Genomic DNA, 27698 nt, shown 5'->3' with positions numbered 1-27698 from the left:
CCCCGCCCCGCCCCACGGCCGCCTTGATTGACAGCCGCGCCGGCTCCCCGCACTACCAGCCTCCGGGTCCCAGCGCCTCCCGCCCCCGTGACCTCGCGGCGGCAGCCGGGTTGCCGCTCAGCGCCGGATCGCAGTGCTTCCTCCAGAGACGCGTGGGGTCAGCGAAAGATTAGTAACTACACCTCGCGGAGTGCTTGTCCCATCTTTTCGCGTTTGGGCCTCACAACCAGCCCCCCTTGCGTCTCCATTTCACGGAGGAGGAAACGGGCAGAGAGGGGAATCAACTTTGTCAAGCCGTCGGTATTTCCACCCAGACGGCTCTTAAATGGTCATTATCCCACCTCCCCGACAAAGGAACGTCCCCGCAGCTGCAGGCGTTTTAGAAGGTTACTGTGACCCAGGCACGGTGCTCAGAGGGTCAGATGAGAGCACACCACCCAGAAGCTCGCAGTCTAATGAGCCAGGAGCATGGCCAGCGGTAGGTACAGCAATCCGGGCAGAAGTCCAAGATGGGTGTTAGCAAGCTCGTTCTGTAAGGGGCAAGTAGTAAAACGTGGGAGCGTGGTGAGCCATCCTATCTCGGCTGCAACTCGGGGGTAAATGGGCGTGACCATGTGCAAATAAAACCTTACAGATACGGATTTGAACTTCACATAAGTTCCGCGTGTCACAAAATATTCTTTGCATCCTTTTAAAGCTATTTAAAAATAAAAATGTGGGTGCTTGGGTGGCTTAGTCAGTTAAGCAGGGGACTCTTGATTTCGCTCAGATCCTGAGCTCAGGGTGGTGAGATCCACTCCTTGTCTGGCTTGGGCTGAGCTTAGATCCTCCTTAAAGATTCTCTCTCTCCCTCTTCCTCTGCTTCCCCCACCTTCCGCCACGTGCGCTCTCTCTCCCTCCCTCTTTAAAAGAACTGAAGAAATAAAATAAAAAATCATTATTCCCTAAGGGGTCATACAAAAATAGGTGATGAGTCTGGGTGGCTCAAAGTCAAAGCGAGCGCTAAGCAAGCGCCAGGCTCTTTAATTCAGCTCGGGTAATGATCTCAGGATTATGAGATCGAGTCCTGCAAGGGGCCTTGAGATCAAGCCCCTTGTAGGCTCCAAGCTCAGCACAGAGTTTGCTTGTCCCTCTCCCTCTGCTCCTACCCCCACCCACCCACACACATTCTCTCTCAAATAAATAAATAAAAAACATTCATTAAAAATAAAGTAGGGGTTGGCAATAGTAAATTCTCCATAAATATTTCTTCAGTGAAATGAAAATCCGTAGGATAGATGGATGGAGTGGTAAATAAGGAAAGACCATAGGCATTAGTTCAGCTATGATATGATAGAGGCTTGAATTAGGATGTTGACCTTTACAGAGGTTTTGAGAGTAAAGCAGGGGATGAGAGTCAAATGGTCCAAGGAAATAGGAGGGTTTCTGCATGGATTGAGTCAGTAAAAAACATTTATTAAATGTTCTTGAACACAGTATGTTCTGTGTGCTTTCTAAAGCTCATTGAATAGAATTTGATCCCACCCTGGAAGACTTTAGGAAATTTTAAAAAAAGAGAAAGAAAAATTGGGGGTGCCTGGCTGGCTCAGTCAGAGGAGCCTGTGATACTTGAGCCCAAGGTCTGGAGTTGGAACCCCATGTTGGGTGTAGAGATTACTTAAACAAACAAACAAACAAACAAACTGGGGCGCCTGGGTGGCTCAATCTGTTAAGCCTCTAGCTCCTGATTTTTGTCTTAGGTCATGATCTCAGGGTCCTGGAATTAAGCTGCACATCAAGCTTCTCGCTTGGTGGGTAATCTTGAGAATCCTCTCCCTTTGCCCCTTTCCTCTCCACCCCCGCCCCAACTCAGGCTTGCACTTTTTCTAAAAATAAAAAAAAAATCTTTTTAAAAATAAACTTTAAAAAAATAAAAAGGAAAATTAAAAAGAAAACATCCACAAGGCCAAGACACTAATTTTGGTCTCATTCAAATTTCTTTCCTTGACCTGATTGATGGGAGGCAGGAAATATGTATTTAATATAGCCACATTATACAGAAAAATAATACAAAGAACACTGAAGAAAATCTCGTGAAACCACCCCTCCTGGGCTTAAAATTTGTGGATGTTTTGTTTTCAACTTTGGAGCAAAGTAAATACTCTGGTTAGTAACCAGAGGAGGCAAGGATAGAAGCCCGCAGGTTAGCAGGCAGGGTTGTACACATTTTTATCTCCATCACATCACACTGATCTAGAATTGACTTTTCAAGTTTACCCAGAGGTGAGCAGATTCAGGGTCACAGACTCCTTGTGCTAATAAGTCTTCCAAGAAACACATAATGCAACTTGCTAAGTTATTTATTTACAATAAGGGTATAATTGCTCTGAAGATTACAACAGTTGGAAAATCAAGTTGTAACCAGAGAGCTATTTGGTAAACAGGGATTCAGTCCAGAATACTTTGGTTATCTGGTCAGGCTTCCTCTCCCCTCTCTCCAGCCTTTTCTCAGAAAGATTCTAACTGTATTGGGCACATACTGACAATGTTTTTTCTTAGTCTCTTCACTACCCTGTGGGCATACTTAAAGCTATTAACACATTCTTTAGAATCAACAGGCTACAACTAAGTTAAGTCATAGTACCTAGTTTTTGAATAGGGACTCAGACAAAGAAATACTACTGTCCAATAAAAAATAATTAAGAGATAATTCTAATGTACATTTTTTTTTAAAGATTTTATTTATTTATTTGACAGAGAGAGATCGCAAGTAGACAGAGAGGCAGGCAGAGAGAGAGAGGGAAGCAGGCTTCTTGCTGAGCAGAGAGCCCGATGCGGGACTCGATCCCAGGACCCTGAGATCATGACCTGAGCCGAAGGCAGCGGCTTAACCCACTGAGCCACCCAGGCGCCCCATAATGTACATTTTTTTTTTAAGATTTTATTTATTTGTCAGAGAGAGAGCAGGGGGAATGGCAGGCAGAGGGAGAAGCAGGCTCCCCACTGAGCAAGGAGCCCAATGCAGGACTCCATCCCAAGACCCTGAGATCATGACCTGAGCCAAAGGCAGATGCTTAACCAACTGAGCCACACAGGCATTCCAATTATTTTTATTTTTATTTATTTTTAAGATTTTATTTATTTATTTGACAGAGATCACAAGTAGGCATAGAGGCAGCCAGGGAGAGAGGAGGAAGCAGGCTCCCTGCGGAGCAGAGAGCCCCTTGTGGGGACCCGATCCCAGGACCCTGGGATCATGACCCGAGCCGAAGGCAGAGGCTTTAACACTCTGAACCACCCAGGTGCCCCAGGCATTTCAATTAAGAGATAATTCTAATCTTGACTATAACTCGAAACATTTTAATTAATGCTGTATGTGTTTAATTTTGAGGACTCAAATTTACAGAAATCTCAGACATAAGAAAAATCACAAATACAAATTTTTCCCCCTCAATAAACCATTTGAGAGTAAGTCTGCAGATTCCTTTAGTACATTCTTCTATGAACTCACAATGCACCATTAAAAACAGGAGTTTGGGGGTGCCTGGGTGGCTCAGTCCTTTAAGCATCTGCCTTCGGTTCAGGTCATGATCCCAGGGTCCTGGAATGGAATCCCATGTCAGGCCCCCTCCTCCACAGGGAGTCTGCTTCTTCTTCTGCCCCTCCCCTCTCTTGTGTGTGTGCGCTTTCTCTCTCTCTCTCTCTCTCTCTCTCTCAAATAAATACATAAATAAATAAATCTTTAAAAAAAAACTTACCAGCTCGTCTGATCATCTCTATATTAGGGAGAGGACCCCACTAATGCATCTCCCCCATGCTGAAAACCTTCAATTAGCTTTAACAATTTTTAAAAACAGCTTTATTGAAGGAACTGATTTGCAATAAACTGCCAAGTATACAGTCTGATGAGCTTTTTCCTGAGTAGATACCTGTGGAACCATCACCAAGATAAATATTTCCCTCACTTCCCAAAGTTCCCATATAATCCATCCCTCCTACAACCCCTGAACTCGAGTAAGGACTGATATGCTAGATTAGTTTCCATTTTCTAAAAAAAATGGAATCATACAGTATGTATTCTTTTTTTCATCTGGCTTCTTTTACTCAGTATAAGGATTCTGAGACTCATCCGTGTTTCATGTATTAATAGTTCATTTCTTTTTTATTGCTGAGTGGTATTCCATAGTATGGTTGTATCACAGTCTGTCTGTTCGTTTACCTTTTGATAGGCTGTTCCCAGTTTTTTACTATTACAAATAAAGCTGCTATGACCATTTGTGTACAGATATACACTTCTTTATGATATAACTATATTGGGAAGGTGGGAAGAGAGAAAGTGTGGAGGGTGCTGTTAGAAGAGAATTAAGTCCTTAACCAACATAAAAGGACATTAATAAATACTGTTCAAAATTGTTAAATCAAGAAATAGCTGTATAAGCAAATTGCTCTATTTAAAAATAAGAAGATGGGTGCCTGGGTGGCTCAATTGATTAAGCAGTGGCTCTTGATTTCAGCTCTGGTCATGATCTCAGGGTACTGGGATCAAGCCCCGCATCAGGCTTGCTCTTAGTGTGGAGTCCACTCGGTTTTCTCTTTCCCTTTCCCTCTGCCTCTCCCTGCCCTCTGCTTGTGCATGAGCACTCTCTCTCTCTCTCTCTCTCTAATAAATAAAAATCCTTTAATAAATGAGATCTTTAGGGATGCCTGCGTGGCTCAGTGTGTTAAGCCTCTACCTTTGGCTCAGGTTGTGGTCTCAGGGTCCTGAGATCAAGCCCCGCATGGGGAAATTTCTGCTCAGCAGGGAGCCTGCTTCCCCTCTCTCTGCCTGCCTCTCTACCTACTTTTGATCTCTCTCTCTGTGTCAAGTAAATAAATAAAATCTTTTAAAAAATCATTTAAAAAATAAATGAGATATTTATAGTGCTAGAAGAGTTTTGAAAGTGACTGTCTCTGGGAAATTATACTAGGGTATGACATAGAAATCAGCTCTTTTTTGGGTTACCTGACTGGCTTAGTCAGTAGATCATGTGACTCTTTTTTTCTTTGTCTTTTTAAAAAGATTTTATTTATCTATTTGAGAGAGAGAGGGTACAAGCAGGGGGAGCAGCAGACAGAGTGAGAAGGAGAAGCTGGCTCACTGCTGAGTAGTGAGCCCAACATGGGGATTGATCCCAGGACCCTGGGATCACGATCTGAGCGGAAGGCAGACACTTAACTCACTGAGCCATCCGGCCGTCCCAAGATCGTGTAACTGTTGACCTCAAGGTGGTGAGTTCAAGCCCCACACTGAGCAAAAGGCCTACTTTGAAAAGAAAAAAAAAAAAGAAAGAAATCAGCTCTTTTTTAAAAAATTAAGATTTATTGGGGCGCCTGGGTGGCTCAGTGGGTTAAGCCTCTGCCTTCGGCTCAGGTCATGATCCCAGGGTCCTGGGATCCAGCCCTGCATCTGGCCCTCTGCTCAGCAGGGCGTCTGCTTCCCCCACCCACTCCCCCTCTGCCTGCCTCTCTGCCTACTTGTGATCTCTGTCTGTCAAATAAATAAATAAAAATCTTTAAAATTAAGATTTATTGATTTATTTTAGGGTGAAAGAGGGTGAGCAAGCGTGAACAGGGGGAAGGGCAGTGGCACAAGGAGAGGGTAAGGATCTGAAGCAATCTCCCCACTGAGTGTGGAGCCTGACATGGGGCTCAATCTTGCAACCCTAAGATCATGACCTGAGCTGAGATCATATTGGATGCTTCACTGACTGAGCCACCCAGGTGCCCTAGCTCTTTTCTGATAGTAAGTTTTATAATGCTCTTTGCCATTTATTAACCAAATACAGGCATTACTTTGATAAATACAAAAGTTAATAATTTTTAAAAGGGGGTGGGGCACCTGGGTGGCTCAGTCAGTTAAGTCTTGGATTCTTGATTTCATCTCAGAGTCCTGGAATCAAGCCCTGTGATGGGCTTCCCACTCAGTATGGAGTCTGCTTATTCCTCTCCCTCTACTCTCCCCCTCTACACATGTCCCTCTCTTTCAAATCAATCAATCCATCAATCAATCAATCAATCTTTAAAAGCAGTGGTTAGCCAGATGGGGGAAGATAATAAAAAACCCCATGGACACATCATAAATGCTAACTTGCTATACAAATGAGAGAGCTCATTTAGTTTAAAACTTATAAATGCCATGAATTCCTATAGAAGAGTTGTGTAAAATACCAACTACGTACTTAAAAATAAACTCAGTGCAAATGCTGAACAAACCAGTGCAGTTTAAATGCTTAGTAGTTGAGAAGAATAAAAAGCACTAGAGATATATACCCTGATAACCCAGCAATTCCACTTTTAGGTGTGTCTTCTGGAGAAACATTACACAAGTTCAAGGAGACATAGACAGGAACGTTCACCGGCTCACTGAAATAGAAAATTGGAGACAACTCTAAGGAAACGAATAAATAAAATGTGTCTAGTTGGATGGAATGCTGAGGAGTGAAAGGAAGTAAATCAGATCTACATGGATTATGGACAGCTCTTGAAAACAATGATGAATGAAGATTGCTGAGTGATATTTATATTGTAACCTTTTCTGTAAATAAAAACAACACTGAAGATTTTTCTGTGGATACATATATGTATCCATATACAGTGCTACTACCCACCAAATAGGTAATAATGACCACCACTGGGGCCAAGAGGAGTTTGGGGGTTGAAGTCAAATGGACTTTTTTATTTCTCTCCTTGTCCTCTTCCTCATCCGTCTCCTTGGACAATGTTCTTAATCTATGGTGAGTAATAACAAATTAAAAAAAAAAAAAAACCCGGACTGGAAGAGATTATGCTGAGTGAAATAAGTCAAGCAGAGAGAGTCAATTATCATATGGTTTCACTTATTTGTGGAGCATAACAAATAGCATGGAGGACAAGGGGAGATGGAGAGAAGGGAGTTGAGGGAAATTGGAAGGGGAGGTGAACCATGAGAGACTATGGACTCTGAAAAACGATCTGAGAATTTTGAAGGGGTGGGGGGTGGGAGGTTGGGGGCACCAGGTGGTGGGTATTGTGGAGGGCACGGATTGCATGGAGCACTGGGTGTGGTGCAAAAATAATGAATACTGTTATGCTGAAAAAATAAAGAATTAATTTAAAAAAAAAAAAAAAACAAACCCGGAACAACAAAACAATATATAGAAGACTGAAGGTAGTGCAGTCCCCCTTCCTAAAAAACCTTATCTGGGGCTAATAATTGTAAAAGAAAAAATAACTACCTCCAGTTTTTTTTTTTCCTTTTTTTAGATTTTATTTATTTGCCAGAGAGAGGGAGTGCACAAGCAGGAGAAGCAACAGGCAAAGGGAGAAGCAGGCTCCCTGCTCAGGGAGGGAGCAGGGAGCCCAATACGGGACTCCATCCCAGGATCCTGGGATCATGACCCCAGCCAAAGGCAGACGGTTAACGGACTGGGCCACCCAGGCATCCCTACCTCCAGTTTTCACTGGAGAAATTTAAACCCTTTATGCTGTCAGAACAACAGCAATACCATCTTTATGGTATAGAGATGGACACAATTACATCAATAGTTCAAGTCAGTATGCATAACCCGATGTAACAAAGTGGCTTCCCATATTATTTGATATATCCTTTTACTTGCCTTCACAATATCATCCAGTTAAAACTATGCACTCAAACAAAGTAAATATACTCTATATGTCACTGCAACTAATGTAAAAAAAAAAAAAAAGTCAAACCTAAACCAATCCATGAAAACAATGCAAATGACGTATGAGATTATCATCACTACACACCCTCAGAGTACTGGTACCCTGCGACTGCTGAGCACTCCCACCAGCTGAGGCCATGACGTTGGACTCCTAGCTGCGCGCGAGGATGAAGTCCACGGGAAGAAATGCCTCTTTTAGCTCAACTGAGGGTTAAAAGTCGCAATCTCGGATCCCGAAAGAGTGTATTTCGAGATAGGACGCTTGGCAAAATCCAAATAACATTCCTTCTGGGAAAAATATAATCAATTACTTCCTTTCCTGTATTTTTCAAATTTCCACTTTTGAAAAAGAGCTAGCTTGGGACGTCAAAAATCTAGAGTTTTAATTCTGCGAAAACGGACTTTAGTCAAATCTTATCCTCATCCGTGAAACTGGGTGTCAGAAGTTCAAATCTCCAAAATTCCCGCTAGTTTGAAATCCCTAAATGAGACGAAGCCCGCCTCCTGCAGTTTCGCCCAAGAAGTATTTTGACCCTCTCTGCTCACCGTCCGCGCAGTCTCCCGAAGCAATCCTAAGCTCCGCCCCCTGCGCTCCGGACGGCGCGAAAACCCAATTGACAAGAACTCCCTCCGAAGCCCGCGGGTCCGATCTGTGTTCGGCCTGCTTTCCCAGCCGAGATCGCAATCCCGGGCGCTCACCCTGGGGCGCCCGCGTCGAGGGCACCCCGCGCTCGCCGGCCACGTCCCAGAGTCCTCGCTGCCCGCGCTTTCTTACCGCCTCTTCCCGCGTCCGACTCGGCTGAGCTGGGCCCAGCCTCCGCGACCGCTCCGGCCGGGTGGGCGCGGGGGAGCCGGAGACGGACCCCGCGGCCCCGGCTGCTCCCTCTGCGGGAGCCGGCCGCCTCCATGGCCTCCAGGCTGGCGGGGCCTGGTCGCGCAATGCCCTAGGAACCGGCATTCCGGAAAGCTGGGAGCATGGTGGGGGTCCTGGCCATGGCGGCGGCAGCTGCTCCCCCTCCGGTGAAGGACTACGAGATTGGGGTGAGCTAGCGTATCTCTCTGTCTGTAGGAGGTGGGTGAAAGGGAATCCCGACTTTGGATCTAGGAGGGGAGAGGAGAGACCAGGTGAGGCCCCACGGTTGTGACATTGTGTGCAACAATTGCTGGAGTGTGTCGCTTCCTAAAGCCGTGATAAGTGCTAACAAACATTGGAAAGTCAGGATTCAAAAGATACCTCGACCAGTTCCCAGATCCTGAAATGTTGGTGGAACCTGATGTTTTGGACTTGTGAAATGTCACAGAGGATCCCAGGATCAAGTCTGGGTTCATCGTAAGGAATCAGAACTTTAGTTTGAAAAGAATCTCTGAGTTCACCTAGTCTGTCCACCTTAAAGACCTTTAAGAACAACTAGTCTGTTCAACTAACCTAAGACTACCGCTTAGATTGTCATTACTGGAGTCAAAGTAATTTTTTAAAGAATCAGTTTCTCATCTCATGGCTTTAGAGCATGGAATGCTGTTATTATGTTTTCACCAAGTTTCAGTGAAATGCTCTAAGCAGTCGTTATAAAGATGCTTTAATGTCATGAAGTAATGGAGTAGTATCTCAAAGTGACAGTTGTATTTTTACACCTTTTCATCTCAAGCTAGCATTCTAACTGAAATACACATACAGGTGTCTGAAGTGAGCCAAGATGTACCTTCACTTATTTAACTTGGACTTTCTTATTTTTTGGAATTGAATAACTTTTTTCTATTTGCTAATAGTTGTGCTGATATTTGTTTGCTAAATCAAGGTGGTTGCTCAGTTTTCTTGGATGTGAAGAAAGACTTTTGGTACTTGAGTTAGACAGTTCTTGATTTTTGTATGGTCAATTTATCAAGCTTTTCCTTACAGTTTCTGTTTTTGGTGCCCTGCTTATCTTATTTCATAGTAATGATACTTTCCTTTTAGTATTGCAGGGGTAGGGGCCTTGTATACATTATTTTGCTTAATATCAACTGTGCTGAGGTATCATTATCTGTATCCATACAGATGAGGGAAGAGGGTCAAAAAGTAATTAAAAGTGGGGCACCTGAGTGGCTCAGTCTGTTAGGCATCTGCCTTTAGCTCCGGTCATGATCCCGGGGTCCTGGGAGCCAGACCCCACATTGGGCTCCCTGCTCAGTGAGGAGCCTGCTTTTCCCTCTCCCTCTGCCTGCTGCTCGCCCTGCTTGTACTTTCTCTCTCTGTCAAATAAATAAATAAAATCTGAAGAAAAAAAAAAAAAGGAAAGAAAATTAAAAAGTTAAAAGTGGGCACCTGGGTGGCTCAACTGGTTATGCGTCCGCCTCTTGATCTCAGGTCAGGTCTTGATCTCAGGGTTATGACTTTAAGCCTTGCATTGGTCTTCACATTGTGGAACCTACTTTAAAAATTAAAGAAAAAAAAAAGTTAAAAAGTAATATGCTTCGGGTCCTATGCTAGTAGATGCCAGAGCCAGCACTTGAACTTAGATCCGCCAGACTCTAGGGCCCATAGTATCATGCCTTTGATAACCATCTCGGGGTAATAATAGTACTAACAGCTCACGAGCATTTTCTTCCAGTGCTTTTACCATTTCATTTTAGCAGGTGAAATTTTAATCAGTAACTTATTTTGCCTCATATTTATCCAACTGGTTAGAAATTTGTCCCAATACCATTTATTAACTACTTATTTTCTCACTAACTTAAATGCTACTGTTCTCCTATACCAAGTTCTAAGTATATACTTATTTCTTTATCTGGTTTTCTAATCCATTCCATTATGTTGGCTACCTTATTCATGCATCAGTACTATGCCTTTTTTTTTTTTTAAGTAGTCTCTACCCCCAAGTGGGGGCTCAAACTCACAACCCCAAGATCAAGAGTCACACGTTCCACTGACTGAGCCAGCCAGCTGCCCTTCAGTACTTTGTTTTTAAGGACAATAGCTTTGTGATACCTTTTAATTTTCTAGGAGTATAATTCCCCTATTCACTATTTTTAGACTTTATTTATTTGTCAGAGGGAGAGAGAGAACATGTGTACAAGTAGGGGGAGCAGCAGGCCGAGGGAGAAGGAGAACCAGGCTCCCCACCTAGCAGAGAGCCAGATGAAGTTTCGAACCCAGGACCCCAGGATCATGACCTGAGCCAGAAGACAGATGCTCAACCAACTGAGCCACCCAGGCGCCCCGTCCCCATTCATTACTTACCTTTTTTTTTTTTTTTTAAGATTTTATTTTTAAGTAATCTCTACACCCAGCATGGGGCTGGAACCCGAAACCCTGAGATCAAGAGTCACATGCTTTACTAACTGAGCCAACCAGACACCCCTCATTACTTATCTTTTTAAAAAATTTCTTGTCATTCTGGGAAGTTTAGTTTAATGAATGAACTGAGGAAAATTAAAAGAAAAGATTGATGGAGCTTTTTGTAGTAATAGTTTTTTCTAATATGTAAGGTACTAATTTATGGCCAACAAAAATATAACTTTGTAGTATTATAGTCAACTTGATATGTGAGGTAATAACAGGAGGCAGGCAGTAACTTTTAATAACAAAACACTGGAAAGTTTTGGTTTTTTTATTTGTGGTATGTGTCCTTCATAATTTTTACTTGATTAGTAAATTTGAGGATCATAGGTTTGTTCACTATATGTCTGTTTCTTAGAAATAATATGATTTTTTAAAAAGATTTTATTTATTTATTTGAGAGGCAGAGAGGCAGGCAGAGAGAGAGGAAGGGAAGTAGGCTCCCTGCCGAGCAGAGAGCCCAATGCAGGACCCGATCCCAGGACCCTGGGATCATGACCTGAGCCGAAGGCAGAGGCTTTACCCCACTGAGCCACCCAGGCATCCCCGAAATAAAATGATTTTTTAAAATATTTATTTGTTTATTTTAGAGAGAAGAAGAGAGTGCAGGGGGGAAGGACTGAAGGAGGAAAGAGAGAATCTCTCAAGCAGTCTACCTGTTGAGCACAGAGCCCAGCAAGCAGGGGCTTGATCCCATGACCTTGAAATCATGACCTGAGCCGAAATCAAGAGTTGGATGCTTAAATGACTGAGCCACTCAGGTCCCCCAAGAATACCTTGTTTTTAACTTAAAAAGGAAAGAGGGAATGGAATTAGTATTTGTAGAGTCTCCACCATGCATTTGACTTCACACATTCTTATGCAACGTGTTCGTTACAAATTTTGTGGGATGGGTGGTAATATTCAAAGGTTATAGAGTGAACAGAGGCCAACAGAAATTAACACATTTGTACATAAGTATAGTGGCCTTGAAACTTTTTATTCAAGTATACATAAAGTAAAACACACAAATTATAAGTGTATGGCCTGATGTGATATTGAGATTTGAATGTAGGTTTAATTTTAAAGCTCTTTCTCTAGGGCATCTGGGTAGCTCAGTTGGTTAAGCATCTCCTTCAGTTCAGGTCATGTGTCCCACATCGGACTCCTGCTCAGTGGAGAACCTGCTTCTCCCTCTCCCTACCGCTTCCCCCAGCTTGTGCGCTTGTGTGTGCGCTTGCTCTGTCTCTGACAAATCAATAAATAAAATCTTAAAAAAAAGGTAGAAAAAGCTTTTTTTTCCCTAATAAATCAGGTTCATTACCTAAGGGAGCCTTCCTTTTATTATCCAAATATCTAAAATATCCAAATATCCAAAAATCTAAGTATCTAAAATATTAGATCCATATTTACAATTTATGTTTTGTATTATTTTGTTTGAAATAACTGCTTTTTTTTTCTTTTAAATTGATAGGCATGCAAAAAGCGAAGGAAAGATGATGACAGATCTTCCTGCAAAACAATTACAAAATATTTATCACCAATAGGGAAGACTGGAGACAGTGTCTTCTCTCCCCCCAAATCCAGTAATATTCTGGATTATTTTAGAAAGACTTCCCCCACAAATGAGAAGACACGGTCAGCAAAAGAGTGCAAGAGAAAGTCATCTGCTCCATTGCCCTCTGACAGCAGCAAAGACTGTAAACCACCATTGGAAATGTTCTCAAATCTAGAGTTTAAGAAGAGAGGAAGGAGAGTTAATTTATCTCATCGGCTGAATAGTGTTAAAACTGAAAATGAATCTCCAATTAAAATTAGTAGTGATGATAGCAAAAAAGACTCTAGTCTAAATCATGATTTTGTAGAAAGTAATACTTCTCTTTTACTCTACAAGAAACATGTAGAGGTCCTGGCAGAAAGTATTCAAGATAAAAAACAGCCAAGCACTATGACTTCTATAAAAAGCTCTAAGAAGGTGAATCCTAAAAAAAGGATCACAAAAAATGATTGCAAAAAAATGAGAAAAAGGAAGCACAGGGATATAATAGATATATCTGAAAGCTTACCATTGGCTGAGGAGCTCCCTTCAAAGGATGGTAAAGATAGGAAACAGAGTCCACCTTCCCTAACTAATGAGATGGAGAGTCCTGCAAATGATGTGGACTCCAGAGGTGACAGACCCAGAACAGCCCACTTATATGATAGTACAATTACTGTCTCTTACGAGGAATTTTTAAAAAGTCACAAGGAAAATAAAGCAGAACACATACCAGACTCTACAATGTCGATCTGTATTCCCTCTGAAACTGTTGAAGATATGGTCAAAAGTAGTTGTATAAGTGACCCAGAAGCCTGTGACATTTCCCAACATGGACGCTATAAGACAGTTACTGTTCTTGCGCAAGTTCACCCTGTCCCCCCCAGAAAGACAAGGAAAATACCCGCCATTTTCTTGAAACAGAAGCAGTTGGAAATGGAAAATTGTCTGTCTGATCCCGAGAATGAACAGACCGTTCAGAAAAGAAAATCCAATGTTGTCATCCAGGAGGAAGAGTTGGAATTGGCAGTGTTGGAAGCTGGAAGTGCCGAGGCCGTGAAACCAAAATGCACTCTAGAAGAAAGACAGCAGTTTATGAAAGCATTTAGGCAGCCGGCAGCCGATGCACTTAAAAATGGAGTCAGGAAGTCTGAGAAGCAGAAAGAGCCCAATGAAAAATCTTTAAACGAGGAAGGAAGAGACAATAATTCTAAAAGAATCACAGAAAATCCTAATGTCCAGGTGGTTTCGAATTATGGTAATTTGCCATCACACACTGAGAAAGGAAGTTTTCCTAACGAGAAACGTAAAAAGCTGAAGAAAAAGGATAAGAAAATGTTAGATACTGGTACTACCGCAGGCGAAAATAGACAGGGCAATATTCAAAAGAAAGCAGCCACTTTTTCCTTTAGAGATACACAGAATCAAAATAGACTTAAAATGAGTTTAAGACAAAAGAAAATAGAAGTTTTCAAAAACAGCACACTATTTAACAGTGAAAGGCTTATTTGTAAAGATTTAGCAAATGATGACCTAAAGATTTCCTCTCCGTGTAACAAGAAGTCTTCAAGAAGAACCAGCATGCCGGTTAAGGATAACGTTATACATTCTAAAGCTGAATCTGAAGACAGTTTGGTAAATGTTTCCACACCCAAGCCAACCAGAAGGTCTATAAGAACCAGCAGCACACCTACTACAATAGTCATTAGCGGTACCGATTCTGAAGAGGGTAGTCCAGCAATGGCATCCACTCCAAAAGCAGCCAGCTTACTGGAAAAGCACAATTTATATACAGCAGAATTAATAACAGTACCTTCTGACTCAGAGAGCCCTATTAGGTAAAATTTTGTATTTGTTCTGAAGTTCTGAGTAGTCTGTATTTAATACCTGGGAAGGAAAATACTTCAAGCATTGGAGACTATTATTTTTTCTAGAACACAGCTGATTACTATAAGAAAACAGTTTCAAAAATGCTGTTTGTTTTCCACATTTAATTTAAAGTCAGGAATGGTTTCAGAAGGATTTTAGATGTATTTTAGATGACTTCAAGCTCTCATCATGGTTGCTAACTTCCTAGAGAAATATTTTTCAAATATGAATTCTAGGAGTGCCTGGGTGGCTCAGTGACTTAAACATATTCTTCGGCTCTGGTCATGATCCTGGGGTCCTGGGATCGAGCCGCATGTCAGGCTCCCCACTCAGTGTGAAGTCTTCTCCTTCCTCTCTTGCTCCCCGTCATTGTGCGCGCTCTCTCTCTGTCAGGCAAATAAAATCTTGAAAAAAAAAAAATACAAATTCTGTGCATGTAACAAACATGAGATTAAAAAATAAGAGTTTTTTTTCTTGGGTAAACTCAGCCATATTCTATGAGGTATATACTTGCATGCTGGTTTTGGCCAATGGAAGAGTGATCTTAGGAGGCAATTTTCTGTAAAGCTTATGATTTCTAAAAGGAAACATTTTATATTTTCTGAGAGTTTAGCTTGAAGTTTGCCTTACTTTCGATCAGTAGTTTGAATCTAATTGGGAGTAATTTTTTTTAAAGAACTGTACAGGGCACCTAGGTGGCTCAGTTGGTTAAGCAACTGCCTTCAGCTCAGGTCATGATCCCAGGGTCCTGGGATCGAGGCCTGCATCAGGCTCCTTGGTCAATGGGATCTTCCTTCCCTCTCTCCCTTTGCCAGCTGCTCCCCCTGCTTGTACTCTGTCTCTCTCTGTCAAATAAATAAATAAAATCTTAAAAAAAAAAACTGTTTAGAAATTGGAGCCATGTTTGGTTCTTTTCTATATTTAATTGAAATTCTTACACATAATTATGAAAATGCTTATGATTGTCTTTTTTTCCCCCAGAATGAAATTCACCAGAATTAGTACTCCTAAGAAATCTAAGAAAAAATCTAAGAAAAGATGTGAGAAATCTGAAGCCACTGATGAAGATTTTACTTCTCAGACTAGAAAGGTAATTGAAATCTCAGGGGGTTGTTTAAGTGGTATTCTGTTTCCTAAATCAACAACTGCTATTAGAAGTAGTATGCCAAAAGAAGATACACAGATTTTATAGATTGGTTATGTTAACTACAGTCATATACTGTTACTATTATTCTGTTCCTCTGGTTAGTTTGTTGTCAAATAGCTTACTGTGAGATGAAAACAATTGGTAAGGATAGTATAATTTACTTAGAAAAAGTTTTCTTGGGGGCGCTTGGGTGGCTCAGTCAGGCTCAGGTCGTGATCTCAGGATTGTGAGATTGAGCCCTGTGTCGGATTCCAGACTCAGCCCTGAGTCAGCTTGTTCCTCTCCCTTTGCGCCTCCCCGAGCTTGCGTGTATATGCGCTCTCTCTCTCCTCTGTTTCTCTCTAAAATAAATAAATAAACAAAATCTTTAAAAAGAGAGAGTGAAAAGAAAAAGGCTTTTTAAGTAAGAGTTACATTCTAATCATTTTCCTTCAGGCTGCTTTTATAGGTCATGATTGAATTTTTGGTTTGTTTCTATAGATCAGAGGCTAAAAAGTGGGGTCTATAACTGGTACAGGTCTAAAAACCCTGGTACTGTTGATATTTGGGGCTGGATAATGTCCCCTTTGTTATAGGGGACTGATTGTGCATTGTAGGATGCTTAGCAGTAATGGGGCCTCTACCCATGAGATGCCAGTAGCTCTCCAGCTTCCCTGGTTCTAACAACTAAAAATGTCTCCACACATTACAAATATCTCCGGGAGGGAAAGAAATCTACTACTACCCTAAAGGGAGAAGTAGAGTATATAAGAATACTATAGGGGTGCCTGGGTGGCTCAGTGGGTTAAAGCTTCTGCCTTCAGCTCAGGTCATGATCTCAGGGTCCTGGGATTGAGCCCCGTATTGGGCTCCCTGCTCACTTGGGAGCCTGCTTCCATTCCTCTGTCTCTGCCTGCCTCTCTGCCTACTTGTAATCTGTCAAATAAATAAATAAAATCTTAAAAAAAAAAAAAGAATACTATAGCTGCTTTTACAAACTAATCTCCCCAGGGTGAGTAGGAACAGGTATGTGTGTGTGGGAAAGCCCCCAGTGTGATTGTGACATAGTCCTTGCGTGAATACCGCTTCGGCAGAAGATTGGCATCTCCTTTGTTGTTATTAACAGCTGTCATGTTTTTTGACTGCGTATCACATTCCAGACGCTATGCTTAGTACTTACCATTAATCTCATAAAGTAAATATTTAACCCTGTTTTGAAGGACAGAGGAGCCAAAGGAGGTGAGAACATTTTTTAAGAGTAGTTGAAGTGGTGTACAGTAGGATCCAAACTGCGTGGGTGCAGTGAAGGCTGATAAACAGGGAAAAAGTAGTGAGTGCTGTCGAGAGGTTTCTTCATTTTTTTTTTTTTAAGGATTTTATTTATTTGACAGAGAGAGAGACAGCCAGAGAGGGACCACAAGCAGGGGGAGTGGAAGTGGGAGAGGCAGACTCCCCGCTGAGCAGAGAGCCCGATGTGGGGCTCAATCCCAGGACTCTGAGATCCCACCCCGAGCCCAGGCTAGATGCTTAACAACTGAGCCACACAGGCGCCCCTCAAGAGAGGTTTCTGATATAGTCAGGAGTAAGTAGGGCTGGGAGGATGGGTGACTAGGTCAGAATGTAGGGTGTTGGAAATTACTTATTTTCAAGGTAATAGGATTATGATTGGTTTTAGTTTTCTTTATTTTTCTGTTTTCTGTTTTTTTATAAACATGAACTTTTTATTTTTATTTTTTTTAAAAAAGACTTTATTTATTTATTTTACAGATAGAGATCACAAGTAGGCAGAGAGGCAGGCAGAGAGAGGAGAAAGCAGGCTCCCTGCTGAGCAGAGAGCCTGACGCGGGGCTCAATCCCAGGACCCTGGGATCATGACCTGAGCCGAAGGCAAAGGCTTTAACCCACTGAGCCACCCAGGCGCCCCTAAACATGAACTTTTTAAAAAAAAAAAATTTTTTTTAAGGCAGCCTGTTCCATTGTAGGGCAGCTTCTTTCTTTCTTTCTTTCTTTCTTTCTTTCTTTCTTTCTTTCTTTCTTTCTAGATTTTATTTATTTGACAGAGGGAGACACAGTGAGAGAGGGAACACAGGCAGGGGGAGTGGGAGAGGGAGAAGCAGGGCTTGATACCAGGACCCTGGGATCATGACCTGAGCCCAAGACAGCACTTAACTGTCTGAGCCACCCAAGCGCCCCTTAAAATTTTTATCAGAAAAAAATAACGGGGTTGCCTGGGTGGCTCAGTCAGTTAAGTGTCCAACTCTTGGTTTTGGCTCAGATCACAGTCAGATTTGAGAGATTAACCCCTGGGTGGGGCTCTATGCGAAACATGAAGTCTGCTCAAAATTCTCTCTCCCTCTTCCTCTCCTTCTCTTCCCCTGCCACTCATTTGAGCTCTCTGAAATAAATAAAATCTTTAAAAAAATATATTAGAAAAAAATGCTTTTCAAGACATAATAGAATTACTTGCCAAAATGTGTGTGTGTATGGTTTTTTCCCCACACCTTCACAAAACCATATCTTTTTGTGTAACAGATTGTTTCAATAATTGAGTTGTTAATTTAAACTTAGGTCAGTTATTTTGTAAGAATTTATAAGATTTCATCAGCCTGCCAGAAATTTTTCTAGCAGAACAACAAATCTGTTCGTCTACTTTACAGAAGTAATCTTTGTTTTCCTAACCTTCTTACGTATATTTTGAATATTCATACCTATGCTTTTCAGTGGTTTTTAAAAAACAGCAAACATTTGTTTAAAAAACAGAAGTATATAAAATGAAATGTGAAAACATTTCGTCTTCTCTCTAGGGGTAACCGACTTCATTTTTTTTTTTTTAAGATTTTATTTATGTATTAGAGAGAGAGTGAGCAGGCTTGAGTGGGGGGAGGAGCAGAGGGAGAGGGACAAGCACACTGAGCTGAATGCAGAGCCTGACTTGGGGCTCTGTCTCATGATTCTGAGATCATTACCTGAGCTGAAATCAAGAGTTGGATGCTAAACTGACTAAACCACCCAGGTACGCCCCAAGGGGTAACTCACTTTTAATAGTTATATGTTTGTCCTTCTAGACTTTTTTCTGTGATTAAACAGATAAATGTCACTTTTTAAAGAGATCATATAATGTAAACTGTTTGCAGCTTGCTTGCTGTTTTTTTGTTGTATTTTTGGGCCCAGCGTGGAGCCCAGTGCAGGGCTTAAACTCAGACCCTGAGATCAAGACCTGAGCTGAGATGAAGAGTCAGACTCTTAACCTACTGAGCCACCCAGGTGCCTCTGGATGTTTTTGATCTAAATATAAAAACCTGTAAAACTCAGAATATTAAAAGCATGTTGTCCGGAAGATAATATTTAAATGCATGAGCTCACTTAGGACATCAATGGCAAAGTCAGACCTAAAGGCCACATTTTTTTCTTATCTAGTGCTCTTTTCCATACTTAATACCTTTTCAGCCTCTCTCCAATGGATTCACCTCAGAGGTGACTAAAATCAAAGAACAGATGCCATGAAGATGGTAGGTAAATAACCAACAATTCTTTTCTATGCATCCAGGTATCTAATACATCTCTCTGGGTGTTTTCCACAAATGTAATTATATTTACCTGAATAAAATTCCAGTTAGAAATAAAGGCAAACCAAATATAACTAGACACAGTGTAATTTAATTTCCTTGCTAAGATTTGAGTAACTATTTCTTTGTCTCTTATTTAATATTATTTGTGATTATAGTTTTCTATTACATATATTTTTTAATGGACTTTATTTTTTATTTATTTTTTTAAATTTATTTAATTGACAGAGACAGAGAGGGAATACAAGTGGGGCAGTGGGAGAGGAAGAAGCAGGTTTCCCACCAAGGAGGGAGCCCGATGTAGGGCTCGATCTCAGGACCCTCACGACCTCAGGACGATCACGACCTCAGTTGAAGGCAGACACTCAATGACTGAGCTACCCAGGTGCCCTTTTAATGGACTTTAGTTTTTAGAACAGCTTTAGCTTCACAGCAAAACTGAATGGAAGATACCAAGATTTTCCATATATCTCTTGTCCCTACACTGCGTAGCCTCCCACATTATCAGTACCAGAGTAGTATATTTGTTACAACTGATGAACCTGCATTGGCAGATCATTATTACCCGGAGTCTGTAGTTCACTTTAGGGTCCACTCTTGGTCTTGTATATTTTGTGGGTTTAGATGTATCATGGTACGTATCCACCATTGTAGTATCAAACAGAGAGTATGGTATCACTGCCTTAAAAATCCTCTATGATGGGCCTGTTCATCCCCTCCTCCCCACCTAACTCCTGGCAACCACTGATCTTTTTTACTGTCTCCAAAGTTTTGCCTTTTTGAAATTTTTTTTTAAAGATTTTATTTATTTATTTGTCAGAGAGAGAGAGAGAGCACAAGTAGGGGGAGCAGCAGGTAGAGCAGGCAGAGGGAGAAGCAGGCTTCCTGCTGAGCAAGGAGCCCGATGAGGGACCCGATCCCAGAACCCTGGGATCATGACCTGAGCCAAAGGCAGCCGATTAACTGACTGAGCCACCCAGGCATCCCAGCCTTTTCTAATTTTTTTAATCATTAACTATAAAATGCCACTAACCTATATTAATATTTCATATTTTTTTGTTTAGGCAAGCAGTGCTTCCAAAAATGTATCTAGAGCAAAACAACTGATTGAAAAGGCAAAAGCTTTACACATTAGTAGGTCAAAGGCTACTGAAGAAACAGTGACACCCTTGAGACGTTCATCTAGACATCAGACACTTCCTGAAAGGAAGCCGTTGTCAGAAACAGAAGTAAGTATTAGAAATATTTATTGGTATGAGTTCTGTCCTCTTCTGCTGCTTAAAGTGGGAGAGGGAGACCATTACAAAATTATAGGGTAGAACTGTAAGATACCCTTGAGGGCGATAGAAAGAATATAATTTTCAGTTGTGTTTTAGAAGCTTTGGGTTCTTTTGCCTACAGAATACAGTCTGAATCCTTATCAAGTCATTCACGATCCTTTACAGGCTGAATAAGCTCTTCCCTTTCCTCGAAGCAACCATCTTCCTCATACACACAGTTTGTTCTAATCACACTAAATTATTCATTTCTCCCCCAAATGGTGCAGTTTTTACTTGTTCCACTTTGTAGTCTTGGCTTGAAATGGCTATTCAGAATACTCTCTTCTACCTGAGGAATTCCTACTCAAAACATTAAGTCCTGCCAAATGCTAACACTTCCTCTTTTTCTTGTTCTTTTAAAAATATTTTGTTTATTTCACAGAGAGAAAGAGAGATCACAGGTAGGTAGCAGCTAGAAAGAGAGGGGGAAGCAGGCTCCCCATTGAGCATAGAGCCCGATGCAGGGCTCGATCCCAGGACCCTGAGTTCATGACCTGAGCTGAAGGCAGAGGCTTAACCCACTGAGCCACCAGGTGCCCCGCTTCCTCTTTTTTTCAAACCAGCTTTATTATAGAGATATGAGTCACATACCATACAATTCACTATTTAAAATGTGCAATTCATTGGCTTTTACTATAGTCACAGAGTTGTGTACCCATCACCACAACTTTGGAACATTTCATTACCCCAAAAGAACCCCTATTTCCCTTAGCTGTCACTTCCCAGTCTCTCCTCTCCGAGCCGCACCCAACCACTAATCTACTTCCTGTCTCTGTAGATTTGACTATTCTGAACATTTCATATAAATGGTATCATACGTATAGTATATAGTCCTTTGTGTCTGGCTTCTTTCGTTCATCATAATGTTCTCAAGGGTCATCCATGTTGGAGCATCAATATTTCATTTCTTTTTATTGCCAAATAATACCCCATTGTATGGATATATCACATTTTATTTACCCATTCATTAGTTGATGGACATTTGGGTTGTTTTCCACTTTTTGGCTATTAAGAATAATGCCTCCTCTTGAAACCTTTGCTGATGTCTTCAAGACAAGTAGTTTCCTTCCCTACATGTACTCTACTTCTATGGTTTTTGTATTTTGGTCAATATTGCCTTCACCATACTTATAGACTAGCTCTCTCTCCCATCACCTAAGCCATGGTGTAACCTTGAAGCCAACTCTTGTTTCATTTGTATATGTACTCAGTGCCTGCTGTATTGCCTGATATACGATAGATGCTCGATAAATGTATGCTGACCACATGAAAATGTATCAGATTTTCATCTAATACATTTATAGGGGGCGCCTGGGTGGCTCAGTGGGTTAAAGCCTCTGCCTTCGGCTCAGGTCATGATCCCAGGGTCCTGGGATCAAGCCCCGCATCGGGCTCTCTGCCCAGCAGGGAGCCTGCTTCCTCCTCTCTCTCTGCCTGCCTCTCTGCCTACTTGTGATCTCTGTCTATCAAATAAATAAATAAATAAAATCTAATACATTTATAGAATGTATAGCTTTCGAAGAATATACCTAAAATTTTTATAGCTTGGTCATATTGATTCTTAAGTCTGTTGGTTGCTTCTTTAAAAAAGAAGGCCATGGTCATAATAAATCCACTCTTTGATATGTGAACTTGTATGATGTAATGTAGACTATCGTCACTGTATGTTTTCTGTATTAGGTAGTGTCTGAGGGAGAGAGGTATGGAGCTGCTAATGTCATTATCTTAACCTGGGGCTTCTAACGTCGTAATCCTCTTGACATTTTAAAACATCAATTGTATGACATATTTTTAAAATGTTTTTCTTATTCTGTCTTAGGACTCTGTAATAATTATCGATTCAGATCATACTTCTTTAAAGCATCCTGAGAAAAATCAGAAGAAACTTCAGTGTCTGAATGATGTGCTAGGAAAAAAACTAAACAAGACTCCTAAAAATGTACCTGGTAATCAAATTTGATAATGCTTATGATGAACATTAGAATGTTTTAGAGAGATTATATTGCTCTGAATGCTCTCAATTTAATTCCTTGCTTTCTATGGTGCAAACTTAATTATATTAAGTATTTCTATCTATCTGTTTAGCCTCAGTTAAGTTTAGAGGTTCTCAAACCTGATAGATCACCAAAATTGTCAGAGTAAATTAAAAAATTTCCTAAATCTTTAGGTCCTTCCCTAGGCATATTGACTGAGAATCTCTGGAGGGGGGTTATGGGAATCTGTAGTTAAAAAGTTGCCTGGAGATTCTGATAATGATATTGGGAGACCAGATCATTGTATAGAAATTTTTTAAAATAAGAAGTTAGTCTTTTTTAAGATTAAAGAAAGTAAAAAGGCTTAATTTTTTTTAAGTTTAAGAAGGTAGTGGTATAATTTGAAAATAGCTGGAGGTAAGAAGAGATGATAAACATTGACACTAACCTAAGTATTTATTTTTCTAAGGGAAAATGAAAGTTGCTCCTTTATTTCTTACCAGAAAGGCTCAAAAAACAGCTGATCCTGTTCTTGGTTTTGATGAAAGCAGGTCAGTCCAATATAAATTTTTAAATGCTGAAATATCTTACAGAATGTTTTTGTATTTTTTTTTCCTTTACTTTGATGAGAAAGCATGTATGTTATCATTGAGGCTGTAATAAGTTCACTTTTAAAGATGACAATATTAACAGTGCTACAACTGCAATTTGAAGATCATTTTGTGGCCCATCTCTAGATGAAACAGTGGAAACATAAACCAAAAGTACCAAAGAGCTGATTCTGAACTTATTCAGCAAATATTTAAATACCTGCTGTGGGGCACCTGACTGGCTCAGTTGGAGGAGCATGTGACTCTTGATCATAAGGGCATGAGTTTGAGCCCCACATTGAGGGTAGAGATTACATTAAAATAATAATAATAATAATAAAAATAATAAGTAAAAATAAATGAATAAAATAAAATCTTCCAAATACCTGCTATGTACCAAGCAGTATATTTGGCACTGGGAATATTATGGGGAACAAAACAAGACACATTCTCTGTCCTCATAAGGCTTATACTCAAAAGGAAGGATAATCTATAATTAAATATTAATTGAGCCAACAAATGAGAAATTGCAGTTGTACTAAGAAGAAGAGGTGCCAAGTTCTATTAAAGTTTATATTAAGTGGATTTGGTCTGGTCAGGCAAGCCTTTGCTAAGGAAATGTCACCTGAACTGAAGGATGAGCAGGAGTTCATCAGGGTGGAACAGTGTTCTAACCAGAGGGAACAGTCTGCAGAGTCCCTATAGCTGGAAGGAGCATGGCAAACAGAAGGTTGGAAGAATGCCAGTGTGACTTGAGCATAGAGAGCAGAGGTGAGAGAACTGTAGGATTAAGCTAGAGAGGTAGACGCCAGTCCGTGTAGCACCTTTGGACCACGTACAAGAATTTTGTCATTACGGCAGCGGCCATTAGAAGCAGTCAGAGGGTTTTTTTGTTTTTGTTTTTGTTTTTTTTTTAAAGATTTTATTTATTTATTTGACAGAGAGAAATCACAAGTAGGCAGAGAGGCAGGCAGAGAGAGAGGAGGAAGCAGGCTCCCTGCTGAGCAGAAAGCCCGATGTGGGGCTCGAACCCAGGACCTGGGATCATGACCTGAGCCGAAGGCAGCGGCTCAACCCACTGAGCCACCCAGGCGCCCCAGAAGCAGTCAGAGGGTTTTAAACACACATCTGGACGTAAACATTTGGAATTTTGGAAAGCTTATTCTGACTGCTAGATCAGTTTGCTAGATCAAAATCCATAGTGATTAATTAGATCTGGGGGCTGGGGGTAAGAGAGAGGAAGGTGCAAAGATGACACTTAAGTTCTGGTGTCCCTGGGCAAGTGGATGGAATGTTGGCAAAAGACCAGGTTTAGGGACATCATGTTCAGGTTATTTTTTTCCTCTTTCACTTTTATTGAGGTATAATTACATATTGTTAAATGCACAACTCTTTTTTTTGTATTAAAGTATAATTGACGTACAATATCCTGTTAGTTTGAGATATACATAATAATGATTCGATATTTTTATATCTTACAAGAAGGTCCCCATGACAAGTCTAGTTACCATCTCTCACTGTATAGAAAGTTGCTACAGTTCCTTGTACTCCCTATGCTGCACATTTCATCCCTGTGACTTAACTTTAATGACTGGAAGTTTATACCTGTTGCTCCCCTTTCCCTTTTTCATCTCCATTCCCTATACCTGCCCCCTCCCCTTCCCCACTCTGGTAGCTAACTCTTTGTTTCCTGTCATGAGTCCATTTCTGTTTTGTTTGTTCATTTGTTAAATGCATCATTCTTAAGCATAGCGGTTTTTCTAAGTACATTAAATCCATATTTAACATATTTCTTTTACTCCTGAGAGGTACTCTTTTTCTGTTATTCCCATCCTACCACAACAAAAGGTTACCACTATCCTGATTTCATCACCATTGATTAGTTTGATTTCTGTTACCGGGGATTAGTTTTGTCAGTTTTAGAACTTTGTGTAGACTTTACATATATATTCTTTCATATCTAATTGCCTTTGGTCAGTACACACACACACACACATACACACATTTTTTTGTTGGTGGTGGTATTGTTTAAAGATCTTATTTATTTATTTGACAGAGAGAAATCACAAGTAGGCAGAGCAGCAGGCAGGGAGAGAGGAGGAAGAAGATTCCCTGCTGAGCCGAGAGCCTGATGTGGGGCTTGATCCCAGGACCCTGGGATCATACCTGAGTGGAAGGCAGAGGCTTAACCCACTGAGCCACCTAGGTACCCCCCCCAACACATTTTTTAAAAATCACTTTTATTGGGTGCCAGGGTGGCTCCGTTGGTTAAGGTCATGATCCCAGAGCCCTAGGATCCAGTCCTGCATCGGGCTTCCTGCTCCACAGGAAGTCTGCTTTTCTCTCTGACCTTCCTCCTCTCATGCTCTCTCTCTCTCATTTTTTCTCTCTCAAATAAATAAATAAATAAAATCTTTAAAAAAAATAAAAAATAAAAAATCACCTTTATTCAGGTATAATGTACATACAATCATATGCATATAATATCAAGTAAACAGTTGGAAGTTTAATAAATGTACACATCTGTGTAATCTCCACAACAATAGAGAACATCTTCATCACACTCAAAAAAGTTCCTTTGTGTCTCTTTTCAGTTAATCCCTGCCCCCCAAATCCCATGCAATTTCTGATCTGTTTTCTGTTGATAGAGATTGGTTTGCCTTTTCTAGAATTTCATAGAAATGAAATCATACAGGAGGTACACTTTTGTCTCTGGCTTCTTTCAGTCAAGGTAATGTATCAGTAGTCTGTTCTTTTTTATTGCTGAATAGTATTCCTTATATGAATATATCACAGTTTGTTTATCCATTTTTTAATTGATGGCCATTTGGGTTGTTTCCAGCATTTGGCTAGAAATTAGGCTGCACTTAAGCTGCTGTGAACATTCCATACACATGTGTAGACAGTGTTCTCATTTCTCTCAAGTAAATACCTAGAAATGGAATTGCTCTGTCACTAGGTGGGTGTATGACTAACATTAGAAGAATCCGCCAAGCTATTTTCCCAAGTGGTTTTTCCATTTTACACTCCCACCAGCAGTGTATGAGAGTTCCGGTTGCTAACACTTGGCATTATCAGACTTTGTAATGTTAGCCATTTGAGTAGGTTTCTAGTGGTCTATTTTTTTTATTCTTTTACCTTTTATTATTATTTTTAATCGATTAAATTTTTAAACCTTACTGGGGCATAGGGGTGCCTGGGTGGCTCAGTTGGTTAGGCAAGTGCCTTCAGCTCAGGTCATGATCCTGGAGTCCCAGAATCGAGTCCCACATTGGGATCCCTGCTCGGCAGGGAGTCTGCTTCTCTCCCTGACCCTCTCTCCTCTCATGCTCGCTCTCTCTCTCTCTCTCTGTCATTCTCTCAAATAAATAAATAAAATCTTAAAAACAACAACAACAACAACCTTACCAAGGTGTAATTTACGTACAGTCACCTGTATTGGAAGTGTATAACTTGGTGAGCTTTGTCAGTTGGCTACATAGTGAACGCACCACTCCTGCCATACAGACCCAGATTTATTTCCGTGGCCCTCTGAAAGACTCCTTAGACCTTCCAGCAGTCCTCCTCCTAGTTCCAGCTAAGACAAGTGGCAGTCTCTTTTTCTCTGTTAATTTGCATTTTCTAGAATTCTTTATAAGTGAAATCATATATTCTTTTTCACCTGGCCTCTTTCATTCAGCATGCTGATTTTGAGACTTATCCATGTCCTCAAATACAGTCGACTCCTGAACAACATGGCTCAGCTGGCACAGGTCCCCTCACATGGATGTTTTACATTACGGTGCTGTAAAAATGGATTTTCCTTAGGACTTTCTTACTATTTTTGTCTCTAACTTCCTTTATTATAAGGAATATAGCATATAGTATAAACAACATAGACTGTGTGTTCATCAGTGGTTAATGTTAGTCAGGAAGGCTTCCAGTCAGCAGGAAGCTATTATTGGTGGGTAAGTTTTAGGGGAGTTACATTACACATGCATCTTTGACTGTGCAGGAGGTCGGCACCCAGAACTCCCATGTTGTTCAAGGTCAGCTGTATATCGGTAGTTCATTGTATTTTTGCTGAGTAGTATTCCACTGGATGGATACACCACTCACCTGTTGGTGGACATTTGGGTTGTTTCCAGTTTTAAACTATTGTGAATAAAGATGTCAGGAACATTCATGTAGAAGTCTGCTGGGATTTTGCAGATGATTGTTTTACATTGTGAGAGAATTGGTATCTTAGTAATACTAAGTCTTCTTGTCCAAGAATGTGATATTTCTATTTGAGGTTTTAATTTCTGTGGTTCTCAGTGCAGAGGTTCATCTTTGATTTACTCTGCCCCAGCTCTGTAAATAGCCTTTTCTCCAAAGAGCCGTGGTTCCTTTTAGTGGAGGATCTAGAAACCAAGATCTAAGTGCTTATCTTACTCATTGCTTCTGAGGTATCAATGTTTCTAGACCTCCTTAAAGCTAGGAAATACACACACACACAAACACACACACATGTGCATCCAAGAGTCCAAACTGTAATTGTATATAATACATATTGTATAACATATATAATATGTGTATATGTGTAATGACTCCCTTGTACCCTTCTTAAAGTTTATCTTCTGCTATAGGCGCATACTCTTTTTTTTTCCCCTAAGATCTTATTTTCTTTTTTTTTTTTTTTTTTAAGATTTTATTTATCTGTTTGACAGACAGAGATCACAAGTAGGCAGAGAGGCAGGCAGAGAGGGGTGGGGGAGCAGGC

General features: G+C 40.8%; 1 protein-coding gene and 1 long non-coding RNA gene across 4 annotated transcripts in view; both read left to right on the top strand.

The window, feature by feature from the left end:
• The first annotated feature begins 5 nt into the window (after positions 1-5).
• LOC125087619 (uncharacterized) lies at positions 6-6580 on the top strand. Its single transcript, XR_007123464.1, has 2 exons — positions 6-478; positions 6317-6580. It is a non-coding gene; the product is annotated as an uncharacterized LOC125087619 (long non-coding RNA).
• Positions 6581-8022: 1442 nt separating this feature from the next.
• Positions 8023-27698, top strand: part of ATAD5 (ATPase family AAA domain containing 5) — a 48616-nt gene continuing 28940 nt past the window's right edge. For 2 of the 3 annotated variants that reach the window (XM_047708097.1, XM_047708095.1), the window contains exons 1-6: positions 8024-8723; positions 12452-14352; positions 15365-15473; positions 20140-20304; positions 22214-22340; positions 22837-22918. In XM_047708097.1, coding sequence (XP_047564053.1) covers positions 8658-8723; positions 12452-14352; positions 15365-15473; positions 20140-20304; positions 22214-22340; positions 22837-22918 — 2450 coding nt within the window. In that variant the 5' untranslated portion in view covers positions 8024-8657. Of the gene's footprint in view, positions 8724-12451; positions 14353-15364; positions 15474-20139; positions 20305-22213; positions 22341-22836; positions 22919-27698 lie in introns of all 3 variants that reach the window. The other variant, XM_047708098.1, reaches the window with a different exon arrangement.

This window comes from Lutra lutra, chromosome 16 (assembly GCF_902655055.1).
Source record: "Lutra lutra chromosome 16, mLutLut1.2, whole genome shotgun sequence".
Taxonomy (NCBI): Eukaryota; Metazoa; Chordata; class Mammalia; order Carnivora; family Mustelidae; genus Lutra; species Lutra lutra.
Note: the sequence above shows the minus strand (reverse complement) of the source record. Positions and strands in the feature narration are given on the sequence as shown.